Source organism: Acanthopagrus latus, chromosome 12 (genome assembly GCF_904848185.1).
Source record: "Acanthopagrus latus isolate v.2019 chromosome 12, fAcaLat1.1, whole genome shotgun sequence".
In the NCBI taxonomy this organism is placed as follows: domain Eukaryota; kingdom Metazoa; phylum Chordata; class Actinopteri; order Spariformes; family Sparidae; genus Acanthopagrus; species Acanthopagrus latus.
Genome location: NC_051050.1, coordinates 6,244,741 through 6,259,512, shown reverse-complemented (window position 1 = coordinate 6,259,512; position 14,772 = coordinate 6,244,741). Strand labels below are relative to the sequence as shown.

The 14,772-nt window shown below is 42.3% G+C and overlaps 1 protein-coding gene across 1 annotated transcript in view; it reads right to left on the bottom strand.

The window, feature by feature from the left end:
- The window catches only part of niban2a (niban apoptosis regulator 2a), a 34,845-nt gene that overhangs the window by 3,769 nt on the left and 16,304 nt on the right, over positions 1 to 14,772 (bottom strand). The window contains exons 7-14 of the mRNA XM_037116526.1: positions 9,021 to 9,136; positions 6,058 to 6,162; positions 5,797 to 5,959; positions 3,421 to 3,608; positions 2,087 to 2,242; positions 1,725 to 1,838; positions 1,016 to 1,123; positions 1 to 112 (exon numbers count right to left, since the gene is read on the bottom strand). Coding sequence (XP_036972421.1) covers positions 1 to 112; positions 1,016 to 1,123; positions 1,725 to 1,838; positions 2,087 to 2,242; positions 3,421 to 3,608; positions 5,797 to 5,959; positions 6,058 to 6,162; positions 9,021 to 9,136 — 1,062 coding nt within the window. The remainder of the gene's footprint in view (positions 113 to 1,015; positions 1,124 to 1,724; positions 1,839 to 2,086; positions 2,243 to 3,420; positions 3,609 to 5,796; positions 5,960 to 6,057; positions 6,163 to 9,020; positions 9,137 to 14,772) is intronic.

The following is a 14,772-nucleotide window of genomic DNA, read 5'->3' as shown; positions in this document are numbered from 1 at the left end:
CCATCATTATGTCCTTGGAGACAGACTGCAGCACCACCTCCTCGAACATGTTCTCCACCAGCAGGAAACGGGAGAAGTCTGCAAAGATCAGCTCTTTGAACTGAGGCAGCACCTGGGGAGGAAGAGACAGAGACAATGTATATTAGTTTACAACATATTGGTATATAATGTGTCTGATCCTCTGAGTTGGTGTGCATCCCCTGGATATGTTTTCAGGGAGGGTTAAATCAGAGTGAAGCCTATCCGCTGACCAGAGGTGCACGCTAACTGAAGGATTCAGAAACATTTTTGTTAAAGGAAAAGAGGAAATACTCAAATAAAGTACAGTTTCTTCAACATTAGGGCTGCACAATATGGTGATAAAGGTGGTATTGCAATTACAATATAAATTATGATTATTATGGAGGCTTACATTTTGCATCACACTTTTCATTGTCATTGACAAAACAGTAAAATCATGATGATATGGCAACAACCATGTCTTACATCTGGAGAGCAAGCTTTGTAAGCCAGGGCATCTCTGCAGCACTACAACATTTCACTAAAACAACGTTTTGTGACACGTTTTGCCTTAAAAAAAAAAAAAAAATGCAGTTCACGTGATTTGGATATTCCACTTAGTCATGTTGCGATTTCTATTATCTTGAGATGAACTGTGCAGGCCTACTCTACATTTTTTTCTTAAGGACAATGATAGAGTAAATTGTATGTGGTTACATTCCATCACTGGTTATTCTAAATTTGAACACCAAGATTTTCATTTTTACTGCACGTATCAGTTATCAGTCCTCTTGATTACTTGTAATCATTATCAATATTGACACTGAAAAAACTCAAATGAACCCTGATGCCCACTATGCACATCCATAATTTCCCTACACATTTGTCTTTCCACACATTTTTACTTAGAGCTTTACTCGTCGCTAAAATGTAGTACAGGACAGTACAATCACCCTCAAATAGGTTGAAAAGCCACAATAATGTACTGACATGTGACGTGTTGTTTGATACTCACAGGCGAGCAGGACGGCGAGAGCTGCTGCAGCATGTATGGGATGATGATCTGCAGCAGAGCCTCTCTGAAGAACTTCTTCCTCACCGTGCTGCTGTCGTAATCGTATTTCTGTCAGGAGGAGAGGACCAGAAACACGCAGCTCAGTGACTCGTAACAGCCTCTCTACCCGCAGCACAAACCATTTTTACATTTTTACATGAGAAATTCAGATCTACCAACATTTCATCCTGCATTTGCTGAAACCTCGGCTTCCTTCTGCAGATTACTAAAATAAACGGTATATCCAGACGCTGCATGAGGAAACGGACCTCATGTAGTTTTCTACATTCTTTTTTTAAGTCAGTGTTTTTGGAGTAAAAGTTAATCATATTAGGTTGGCTAGCAGCGTTTCATTCATCTTAGCAAGGACTGGTTAAATATGGGATGCCCACATTTAAAGATAAATCAACTTAACACAAATTTAATTTAATCAACTTTTATTTACCATCTGCATGGCTAATTTAATACAGAATTAAATATGTATACTACATATATTGGGGAAAATTTTGGTGAGCTGATCCTGAAAGTCCATTTTCTATTATTATTATTAATATTATTATTATTATTAGTAGTAGTAGTAGTAGTAGTAGTAGTAGTATTCTTATTATCACTATTATTATCATCATTCTCACAGTATACTACACCTCTGATTGAACTTGTCCTAATTTACCTTGAGGACTCGGTCCTGGCAACACTGGATGGTCTTGCACATGTCATTTTCTCCCTTGGCCTCTAAAGACTGGTTAAGCAGCTGCTCGAATGTGTACACCGCATTGTCCATTTGCTGTAAAATAACAAATGAAGTTACAAAGTTGCACACAGAACAACTTGTCATACTCCTTTTGTCCAGCAGGTGTAAGTAGAGACTTCACCACAGGCAGGACAGGTCACTGGTGTGTTCCTGTGTGTGTGTGTGTGTGTGTGTGTGTGTGGCTTACAAGGAACTAGGGAGTGTTTTCAGGCATCCTGACACTACTTCAGTACGTGCTCATTCTCTGTATTATGCCAGAGAACTCCGCTGCGGCAGCTTACCTCCCTCATGAGGATCTGAGCTCTGCTGACGAACACTAAGGGGTCCGAGACGTCGAACCTCTGCTGCAGCCCCTCCAGGTTGAGCTGCTCCACCTTCTCGTAGCAGCTCTGCATCTTCACTGGGTGGAAGGCGAGCATGGACAGCCTGTCCATGTGCTGAGGGGGAAGGCAGAAAGACGGCGGTAATGATGATCGAGGTGGTACAAAAGTGACAGAGAGGGAGCGAGGATGGGGGGATTGTTGAGGATCAGTCAGGGAGGGCAGCTGAGGACACTCCCTGACTCGTAATTAAAGACCAGTGTGAACAGGACTTCCACAAACACACGCTGTCTTTACATGCGCTCTGATTACTCTGTTATAATTAAAAGTCAGACACAACACGCTTTGAATTCACACATTTACACCTTCACTGTATTATAAGTCGAGTCTCCGTTGGGTTTCACAGGTCGAGCTGGGTAAGTCGCTGTAATTGCTGCTGTCATGCAGACAGCTTAGTGAGGTTTCTATCTGTGTGATCTCGCGGAGTGGTTTCATGTGAGAAATGCAGCTCGGTAAGTGATGTGGCTATAAAAAAAGGGCTTGGTGGATTTCGTGCTACATGTTGACGCAAGTATCAGAGTGTCTGTTAAAGGTCCAGTGTGTCGGATTAAGTGGCATCCACCAGATTGCAACCAGCTGAACACACTCAGAGGGGTCCTCCCTGAAGTCCGCTTCTGATTTGAACATGGCGGAGTACTCGCTCCCTCTGTAAACATCATTTGCGTTGCTTTTATGTGATTTTGCCTTTTATTACTTGAATTTGTATTTATTCATACCGACATTTTGTGCCTTCTGGTTTTAACATACTCAGCGCTCCTCTCTGTTGAGCATTTTTTTTTCTGCTGCGTGGTCTTCCTGAGTTTCCTGCTTCGGTTTTTCCATCAAAGAACTTTGTAATCCCATATTAAAGTTGCTCTTAACAGCTCATGTAGACTTGCGTTACTGGAGATGACTCAGATTACTGTGAACCATGTCTAAATTAAACTGTTACCTTACAGTATTTCAGAGAGGCAAAACTCCAGCCACACTTGCAGCACAGAATATAGAATAAATGTAACTGTTGGCTTGTGGCCTTTATCAGGGCCATCACTGAACATATTACCAAACATTTAAAAAGGGTTGTGCCTCCTATGATGACCCTGGCTAAGGCCGCAAGTTGAAAAGTTCTTTGTGTGAACAGTTAAGTTGTTGTATAGACTTGTTGCAGGTGTAGTTGTGCCAGAAACCCCTAATCCACTACCACAGTAATTCATGCACAGACAGAAAGATTCTCAGCCAGCAGAAACGTGACTCACGTCTCCCAGTTTCTCTTTGCCTCCTCCGTTGAGCGAGTTCTTGCTGATCTCCACCAGCTCCCTGAAAAAAACCTCCCTGACCTCGGAGAAGCCTCGGCTGGTGGGCTCCATCAGGGCATCCAGGATGGAGCTGATGTAGGGCTGGATGCTGGTCCGCAGGAGCTGCTCCGCCTTGGGCAACACCAGAGCTGCGCGCCAGCAGCGACACATGGAAGAAAAAAATACTCATAGTTAGATCCTGCAGCTTGTAAACAATGATGATGAGTCAGTCAAGGCATGAAGAAAAATAAAGGCATGGCATCTGAGTTAGTAAGAACTCTGCAAATATGTCCTGTCAGCGTGCAGCGTATTGTTTCATAGCAGGATGAAATGGTTGGCATGTTTGCAATGACATTTAAGTAAACACACTTGAGCTGTTTCAGTGGAAGCCCCGCAGCTTTTCATCATCTGAGATACACCTGTTGACTGTTGGTAACGTTACCTGTGCTGAAAGAGGCCGTCAAAATAAAATTCACGGCTAGGCTTACAGCACTCGAACGTCTGCAATACCTTTGTGTTATGTGAACCTCTATCCTTCTGTGCAGTTGACTTGCAGCTTGAGCCTTATCTGTGGAATAAAAGTCAGAAACTGCCCATACAGTGCAGGTAGTGGAATGCGGCTCGGCCACTTTAGCTCAATGGGAAACAGTACACGCGAAAAAAAAAAAAAAAATGAGCTGCCTGTGCCAAGTTAGCTTTTGAATAGAAAGCTGACAGGGCTCAAAGGTTGGATGCTCGAACTCAAATATGTAGTGAAAACTGCAAGGAGACTAAATCAAGGAGGAAAATGTTGGATATTGAGGGAGGTTTGGTGACAGAGGAAAGGCATCGTTAGCGCCAAATGTCCAAACAAACTGGCAGGAAACCTGAGCGGAGTGGCGTTATTCAGTGACCAGACTGATCGCCCGACTGTGCCAATAACCCCTCAACCAAAGAAACTGCGGCTACATCTCAGCGAGGCGAACAATGAAGCGTGCACTTGAGGTCGGGAAGATCATGTTACACAGCACAGCGAGCACAAAGTGAACCAAGTCGTTCTGAACAGCATGTTGGACATGTGTAAGTAGGTAAACAGAGGTGGCCTGCAGTTCAAAGCAGATTCATATATTACTATGTCACTGAAAATTTAAAAATGTCCTTCGGGATTTTGAGTGCAGTCTGAATGCACTTTACTCGATCATTTCCATTTTAAGGTATTTTCTATACTACTACACCACATCTCAGAGGGAAATACTCATCTTCCCTACATTCACTGCTCTAGTTTCTTTGCGTATTTAGATTAATTATGCTAAATATAACCAACTATTGCATGATGATGTATTTTTGTGGGTTATATAACTTTATTGGGGGGAAATTCATCAAATACCCAAAAGATAAAGTACAATAAGTTAGTCAAATTAGCTCCACCTTTACTGGCTGAAACATTCTAGTGTATGTTTAAAGGTGCACTACGTAGTTATGGGGAGAAATTTTAATCAGAAGAGAAGGATCTTCATTGACTGATTTCTTTTTATCTTATTATACATAAACAAACTCTCTTTCTTTTCATGACTGAATAAACTGAAAACACACTCACAATTTCATAGTTTTATTGTGTTTATATGTGGCGGACCCCGCCACCTTTCTAGCTTCAAACAGTGTTTTGAGAACCTTATTGTCCTCTGAGGGCAGCTTGTTTATTCAGTTATGGAAAAGGTTTGTATTATTCCTCATTATAATTGCAAATTATTAACATTATAAAGTATCAAAATTGTGAAGCATTAAAATTGTAAAGTATTAAAAGTCAGAGTTCCTCTCTCTCTCTACATAGTGCCCCCTTTAAGTAATGAATACATCATCAATTATAATCCAATAATATAATAAATAGACTTGCCCTGATATCTTTACCCTAATCTTAACCTATCATCTCTCCTCATTGCCTAGGGCAACGAGTACTAGCCAATCAGAAGTAGAGTAGGGTGGGTCATGCCTTTGAAATCCTGGGAAAAAAAGTTCAGCTTGCTAGACATTACTGACTGATGCACATCAGAGGGAATGCTGACTGATACAGTATATACAGTATACAGTATACTCTGCACTACACCACTGCTTACAGCGATGGCCAATGGGGGTAATTCCAACAGTCCTCTGACTCACGGTGTAACTTTCTCACTCACTAAGTTCGGGACAGGCGTTCTTTTTTATAGTGCTGACTCTGTTTTGTTACAGTCCACACAAAAACGGATGTTGCCTGAAAATCTAAAAATGAATGGAAGCATCATAAAACATCTCCTATTAATTTGTCAAAGTAGGAAGTTTCATTTGCAAAAGACAGCTGCATGGATTATCTTTGGTCACCTCGTATCTTGCTGCTGACGTGCTCTTTAGCCGTGATCATCTGGTCCATGTCGGTTCTCAGTATGGCGTCCAGCTTAGGTCTCTGGACCTCACAGGCTTCGGCCAGTGCTTCGTACTGACCGGTGGTCTGAGCCAACACCTGCTTGTACACCGCGTCAGAGATCTGGAGGAGAGAGTTGTTCAAACACACGATGGGTTTGGGCCTCTCCTGTGTTTGTACAGCACGTCTGCAGTGCACTTTACAGTGAAACAGGAACTCACCAGCATCCAATTCCTCTGCCTCTGCTGCATCTTCCCCTTCAGACGAGGTGCGATCACATTCCTCAGCTCTGGGTGGAGGGTCTCCATCACCAGGTTAGCCAGAATCTGAGCACACAGAGGATACAGTGTTTATACTCTTTTCATATGTATTTTTTAATGTGTACATAATTAAAATAAAAGAGAAATAACAGATCCTGTCATGCTATCAGATTGTTTTCCACGTATATACTACATAATAATTCATACTGTGAGCTTCGACGTCAGTCCCACATTTCATGAAAAACAGGATGTTCTGGCCACTATGGAAATATGCCAATTGGGCATTTTTACCCCCGAGGTGTAGTCAAAAACAGCCAATATCTCCACCCAAAGAAAAACAAAAATAAACCTTAAAAAAGGCAGCCTCTCTTTCCTCTGTGGTCACATGGATACAGTGGGGTGGTTGTGATGATACACAGTTGGACAGGCTGGTTATAGTGGCGCTGGCCTCATAGCTGACACACACACACACACACACACACACAGGAAGCTCAGCACCTCTGTGAGGTTTAAACTAATCCTAACTAAATATTTGTTGGAACATGTTGTTGAATGGCTCCAACAAAAGCACAATAGTTGGGTTTTTTTCATGCAGAGGAACAGAAACACCTGACAAACAACAGGTGTGCTGTTTGCCTAAAAGCCTGGAGGTACTCATTCAAAAAAAAAAAAAAAGAAAGAAAGAAAAAATAATTCTCTTTTAAATGTTTTTTTTTTTTGTTTGTTTTTTTTTGTGCAAAGTCACCATCACATGTATCTGTATATCCCAGAAAATGGAAGGCCAATATATAGAAATGTACATATAAGAATAGTATACGTTTCTTTTGTTTTTATCAGTATCTCCATGTTGTAACGTCTGCGTTGGATAGCCAGATAAAGCTGCAAAAAATAACTGACTAGATCTAAGTCTAGCACATGGCTGGACCGTCTATGGTCAACGTGCTCCTGAGGACTTAATTAAAGACCGCCTGTCCCTCCTGTGTAAGACTTTAAAGGACGTAATTGTGGCTCGAGCCTATTCATTTTGAAAGAGCAACAGGCAATGGGAAGAACAAACACTCGAACTGACCAATGGTGTGACTTTATCAGTCGCTGAGTGAGGCAGGGACAGGCTTTCCTGTTTATTTGCTGCGGTCCAGCCAAAAGAGGACGGTGCCTGAAAATAACAGTGGAAATGGTCGAAGCTAAATCTGCTCGATAGGCAAACAGAGACGACTCTAGTTGCTCCGCTACATTCAGACATTACACACTGTGTACTTCAGGTGCACATCAATGTCCCAGGCACCAGCTGGGCCCATTATTCTGCTGTAAATCTTCAGTAGACTCTTTGTGAAACCTCTACCACTGCAAATGTATTGTTGCATAGTCAAGCTAGCCTCTTATGGAGGAGACCAGTGTTTTTGTGCCTCGTTCCTGCTCCTGGTCAGTGAATCTGTTTGGCTGTTGGTTGTATCACATCATGACCTCAAACAGCACTTGAAGCTAACCTTAGCTAGGGTAGCTGGAGCTGGACTGCGTGTTTCAATGAGGTGAGCTTTAGCCTTATGTACTATCATTGAGCACACTGCCTTGGCTTTATTAAGCTGGTGCCTGAGAACAGTTCACCATGATCACTATTAATCTTAGTGTTGAGATATGAATCATTTCCCAACATATTTTGGCTCAAGGCAATGTGTTTAATGTAAAAGCTTGTTTTACAATAATCAAAACGGCAAATGGGCATGTATACCGGTGTGTATTATCACATTTGATTCCCCGCTAATATGAATATACAGTCGTCATCGTTGTTTGTTTTAACATGTCCATAGTTGAGTAAATACTGCAGTGTCCGGGGATTTAGAGAAAACACGGGACAGGCAGGAAATGCGGAGATTAAAGGTAGAAAAAGTGACACAGAGTAACCACAAGGCACGAGCAGGAGAGTGAAAGGGACTCATTCAGAGGGGAGACCCCAGTCAACAGTGTGTGTGTGTGTGTGTCCATGTGAGTGCTGGTATGTTGAGGGGTGGGGTCGTGTTGCTGACAGTCTTCTTGAGGGTGTTGTGTAGGTGCATTCTTACACTGTAGTGTGAGTAAAGGGTGTGCGTTCATGACGTAGATGGAGGGCTTGTCTGAGCTGTATTCATTGAGAAAAAAGCCCCTGAAAACACTTTTTTTACCAATGGCCTGTCATCCATCATCGTGCCGACTCAGTGGGTTAAACTATGGTCCTGACCTGAACTGTGAAGAGGTAATCACAAGGACCGTTTGGAAACTGTTCCTGAAGATCTGTTTTACCTGTCGCCTTCAACAAACACTGAGGCACAATATCCTCAGTGTCAATCCTTCTCCAAAGAGGGGAACATACTAGGTTGTATCAGGGGCTGGGTCTGGTAAAGAACATGGACCACAAAGGTTCCTTCTAAGAACCTGAGCGGTAAAGCCCAATGTGATGTCACCTGCTGGTTTATGAACACATTCATAAATGACACCTCATGCTTAGCACCACAGGGTCGCCAACTTGTTTTTCTGGAGCCAGAAGAGACCATATTTGGACAAGACGTTGGGAAAAGACTGGGGGGGGGACTTGTATCCATGTCATGATTTGTGAGAAGCAGGGTCATTTTCACATTAGCTTACATACATACATTCTTTTTGAAACAAGTCTAGTTGCCCTTGGAAAAAAAAATATTTTTAAGGCACTTCCACAATTTGTTTTGCTTTCGAGACCTGGAAACTCTGTCCACACTTCATACACTGTATATTTCAAAACTTCACTTCAACTTCAAATGTAACAAAACCAATTACATCAGAACAACTTCCATGTCCTGCATGAACTAACCTTTAACTTCATTTATGTAAATGGGACAGACCATCTAAAACCTTTTTTTTTAACATGTACAGATACAGACGCAGCTATATTGTGCTTAAACCGAGATCCTGACCTGTGGGGGCTTTCCGCACATCATAGCCCAGGTCCCATAGTGTCCCTTGGCCTGTCTGTGAAGTCTCACGGCGTCGGTGAAGGCTGGCGTCTGCACAGTGCAGTCCTCTGGCAGACCTGTTTGGGGCAAGAAAAGAGCACATGCTTGGTGACATTAGAGAAACAAGACCCCCTTGCCCCCCTCGTTTAAAAGGAGACAGTTGGTTGATCTTAGTAGCAAGAAGCTAGTAGATGCTTATTTTGATTGCATGATTTTTTATCGACGTAAGGTCTCGGAATACTTGACTCAATCGATGTTCATTTGGCGAACAAACGTGTGGACATTTCACCGGCTTTAACAACGGTTTCCACAACATCTGAGTCACTTCTGCGAGACGCCCTGACAGTATCATTTTGGACAGCGGTATATTCCACAACAGTCGCTGGAGTGCATGACAACACACGCACGCTCTGTCACACACGGCTGTGTCATCCCTGAAAACAGGAAGAAATCGGACAGCTCTCACGTGGTTGCCATGGCTACTGCCCCTCCCGGCCGACGGAGCGCTCGGCAACACACATTTGTTTTTAGGAAGTTGGCTCCTATCATGTGGTTTTGTTTAAGTGATGAAAATACATCACTGGCTCTCCCCGTCTCTCTCGCTCAAGGCCGCAGCACTGGGCGACACGTGAGTGCTGAAAGTCATACATCCCTCACAAAGGAGTATAAACAGGTGTATGGAATAAAACATCCCTATAATTAGCAGTCCGTCCTTCAGAGCAGCTCCTTCTTTAAATAAAAGTGACGGGCCCCTCTGTGAGTCGGCTCTTCTGACGCACAAATGTCTAATTAAAGGAAAAGTTTGCTGTTTTCATCCCGGTCCTTATTGAGATGTTGTATAACGGTCAAAAATATACAGAAGCACAACTTCAACAACGGCAACAATACCCTCAGAAAACGTTTCCCATCTTCAGCACTTTGCAGGGGCTGACATTTACGTACATTAGGCCCAGTTTACATCTGGTGTTAACAGACGACAATGATCTCTTAATACAGGAGTCTGACTGTTCAGAGTTTGACTTTCTATATTAAGATCAAGATTCGATTATTGATTTACACGTTGTTGTTGTTTTTTGTTTAGAAATGCTCACAATGCCATTGTCAGAATATCACATCTGGATTTTGAAAAGATCATCTCAAAAAGGTAGGTGCATACCACAACAACAGCCTGATTATCCTGGCAGGTTAAGGTTAAGTTCAAATAATAGCCACCAAAAATGAAGATTTCAGAGTTCAACACAAAATGATCCTTCAGCAATTCAACAATATACAAAAAAGAAGTTAAATTTGTTATAAAGCCTCTTCCCAAACAAATCAATTAATGATCTCTAAAACAGAACATTTACCGAACATCTCTGATGCTGCCACTCATTTTTTTTGCATTTGAAACTGTACAGTTGATCGGTATATAGCGCGAGGAAGTGAAATCTGATGGAGACACATGTGGAGATGCATTCTCCTGCCAGCTGTGAACTGATGTATTTAGACCTGTCCTCTTGGGATCACCCAAGATGCTTGTTAATGCCAGTGCCATAGTAAAGTGCTGTAGTTTTTACACTTTCCATTGATTTATGTCCATTTCCAATTGTGAAAGAAATATTTAGAACATTTACCCAAGTCAAAGTAGATATACTACAACAATACAGACTTTCTAAGCCTCCAAAAAACCCATGCAACTGAGTCTGCGTCCACGCTTTCTTTCTTGTGAGGCCGATTCCTCCTGAGGTGCCAACATATGAGAGACAAGAATGCAGACGTTTCCTGCACTGCATAATGTTTGAATGTTTGGTTTACCCAGCAAGCCTGAGTGAAAAATCAGTTTTATGTGAAGACTGCTGGGCACAAGCATCAACGTGCAAGTGTGTGTCTTTATTGCAAGGTTGTTTTGTCTGTGGCAGTAAGGCTGTGACTCAGAGGAGGCTGACAAAGACAGGAAGTGACCAAGGAGTGGGGGGGGGCAGAGCCAGACAGGAAGTCGTCTCTGCTCCTGGTTCACTAACTCTTCTCTGACAGGCTGGGGGTCGCTGTGTTAGCTTGTTTTGGCCCAAGTGTTCATGAGAATTCACTGGACACTGAGGTTAGAGGCGCAGTGGGAAATTAAAGGCACAGACATCTGGCATGTTGGCAAGTGACCAGCCATCACCTGGAGGTCAAACACAGTGAGAAGTGTCTGAGGGACGCAGCAGCAGGCCGGCTTATGGTTCACTGTCCGAACACCAGACCGCTCAGGACCAAAACTGATGATGTGGCTGTCAACAACAGCCACATGGCCTCGTGAAGACTTCATGACCAAGCAGTAAACCAACCAGTTCCCCATGCTTAGAATTGATTTGGATGGCTTCACATTGTATTTTTTCACTTTCTCTGCATGAGTGATTGTTGCATAAGCAGCATGCATAGGCGTTCATTACGTGACACACACAACACACCCTCGACAAAAAGCCTCGGTCACACAGCTTGCTGTTGTTTGACATTCAACATCGTACCTGCCACTCTGTTCACTTCCGAGCAGGCCTTCCGGCCCCCCCACTGTGTAATAAGTAGCACATCTGCATGGTAAAATCAAGCATTGCTGATAGGGAGTAAAGTTCATCATGCCTGGAATTGATATGGACTGATCAGGAGGTGGTTTATTTATCATTTATTCGGAACAGCCTCAGAACTGAGCCTCGGATCAGTGTTTTTGATCACAAGAGTTTTTTTATAAACTTAATAATCTTCAGTTCGCTGCACAGCGAGGATTTTCCCTCATCACAACAACAGATATTGACACATTTTAGTCAGATGAAAAATAAATGATCAGTTCGGGATTCTAGTCTCAGCTGAGTACTCGCTCAGCCCAAATTGCCAATTCAAATCTGGGCAGAGGGACAGGCAACGTGCGGAGCTGAGGTGAGAAGAGAAACAGCAAGCTCTACTGCCCAGAGTCTCGTTCAAGCTAACCTGCCACAAGAATAGCATTATGATAGCGCAAATGTTTGCAAAATGAAAGTGCAACTTTAAAAATCCCTCACACACACACACACACACACACACATTTTAGTGCAGAGGATTTCAAGAGAGTCAAAGATACACCATGAGGTGAATGAGAGTCCTCATTCTTCAGTCATAATTGAGTCAAAACACACACACATGAACACATATTTTAAGACTCACGCTTTCCAAGGAAATCATCATATCTATCTAATTGAATCTGTAGATTTCAAATACATTTACCTCAAAGGCCCAGAGAAATTCATAAAAGAGTTGCTTCTTGTTGCTAGACTACTGTACTATACTGCTACTACTACAAATATAAGCTAAAAAATAGGGCTCAAGTTCCCAAAAGCTTCAATATCATGGGAATTGTAGTTCCAAATGTTAGAGCAGGATCTTTACATTTTTTTTTTTATAATCATGTTTCTTATGGCTGGGTTCTTATCTGGGAGCCAAAGGGCTGCAACAATCACCGCTGGTGGTTTTCTGATTTATTGTATGTCGTATAGTATTACTTTTTGAAGGATGTGCCAATTTCAACATTTTTATAGCTTAAATAGTAGATGTGATGAAATAAATCAGTCATTCTATGGCCAGGATACCAGTCTGAAATGGCTGAAAGTAAATTCCTCCACATTCTCAGCTCGTTGCTCACAAAGGAAACTTCCTCTTTGTGCCAACAGAAAAAGGAAAAAAGCTTTTTGACAACCTGCCAGTCCTGTGAACCACTACACATTCTCCATGTGTCTGAACCATACCAGATGAAGGGACAGATTACAGTTTCTCTGCACTGCATGTGAGTGTGTGTGTGTGTGTGTGTGTGCTGTGTATAAATAGAACATGTGGCAGCACTTACCACGGTCTCTTTATTTGAGGCATTTCCCTCCCTGCCTTTGCTCGCCACACTCTGGTTGGCAGCAGCTGTGGATGAGTTCCCAGGCCTGTGTGCGCGTGTGTGTACGCGTGTGTGTGTGTGTGTGTGTGTTTCTCTTGGGTTAAATATATCTGATATTTCTAAAAACCCATTACGAATTTGGATGTCAAATATCATCAGACCAGACTTGGGGCCACCTGCCTTCACAGTTGAGCAGGTTTCAAACACTTGCTTCGACGCCCTCACCCTGCTGCTGCTCCCACTGACATGCATGAGTAGGATTCCCCCTACACATGGTGCGGCCCTATGGAAGCAGCCAAACCCACAGTACAATAAACACTCATTGAAACATACCATCAGCCACCGACACGACAAACACATGGAATTTGACCATTAAAATGAGAGAACACTGAACATTATTTTGTACATCACTATATTCTCTCTATTGTCTGGTAACGTACAGTATAAACGTCCTATTTCTTTAATCATACATCCTGCTATGAAGCACTCTGCTCTGGTTCTTTTATCAGCCTTTCAATGTGGCCATTGCAGGCCTGCTCCTGCTGATCCGCATCAGTCTGAGTTCTGAGCGGAGCACAGGGCTGCTGGTTGGTTTCAAAGGGCGTGGGGGAGGAGAGCTGGCTGTGATTGATAGTCCTCTCGTGGCCCAGCAGCAGCTCTTAGACTACTAATTTGATGCTCTATCACCCTGGGTGCTGCTGCCTGCTGAAAGGGCTGAAAATAATGATCGGTTTTATAATCAATGACCCTCTTGATGAATTCTTTAAAAAATGTAATGGAAAAAATGTGTATTTTGAGAGCCAAAATCTTATGCCTTGAACATAGGGGTGGGCGCCAACTACTTCAGCTTGTGATCAATCTTTTTTTCAGGTGAAGAGCAGCAATTGTGTTTTTTTTTCACGTCCTCTTACTTTTGTCAGCACATCCCTGATAGGTGAACAAACCAATAGAGAGGTGTAGCTAATCAGATGGCTAAACTGATTGGATGAATTATTTCACCAGGCTCTGCTGATAGTAAATACTGCAGCGTAAGTAATGGTGTGGCAGATAAGGAACTTTTTTTCATGCAATATTGTATTTTAATAGTACATATGGATATTTTGAGTCAGAGAGCATTTCAAAACTGAGAAAAGATTTTAAAATGGACAGTATTTTTTTTTTTTTAACTTTATTTTGCTATTGGATCTTGATTAAAGAAGCACTTTGCCAGAGATGACCAGAGAAAACAGATAAAAAGGACTGCAGTGTTCCCATTTGCTAAAAAGGTAGAAATCCTACAACAACCAGAATGCATTGCAACTTCACCGGTCCAGTGAACACTCCCACTGATGGGTGATGTGCTGTGAAGAGGGCTGTTCTTGGCATTGGCTCTTGTTTGAAACAGGAAACAGTACGGCGGTCGGCTGGTATAGTATTACATCTAAACACTGCACTTAGATCTGTTTCTTAATACAGCTTAAGTGAGAAATAGATAATGAACAGGATGGTGGTTTATATTTGATCAGCACTGCCTTGTTTTACAGTTTGATAAGAGTTTTCTAGACCTCTGTTTTCACAGTACATAAGAGTACGGCGATCATATTAACTCAGCCAAATCGCCAACCCTAAACCAAAACAAAAGATCGGTGATATAAAAACAAATTCTCATCCACATTTTAGATCCTCTCTGGACCTAGTTTGCCAATTTTGCTTTTAAAAAAAAATACTTCTGGTAACTTTAAAGTTGATGCTGTTATGTCATGAAAGACTTTCTGAGTGGTCTGAAGCTTTATGGAAAATTTCAGTTTGGGTGACTGGGTCCAATTTCCATCATTGCAACAGCTGACTCACTAGGCTGATTAC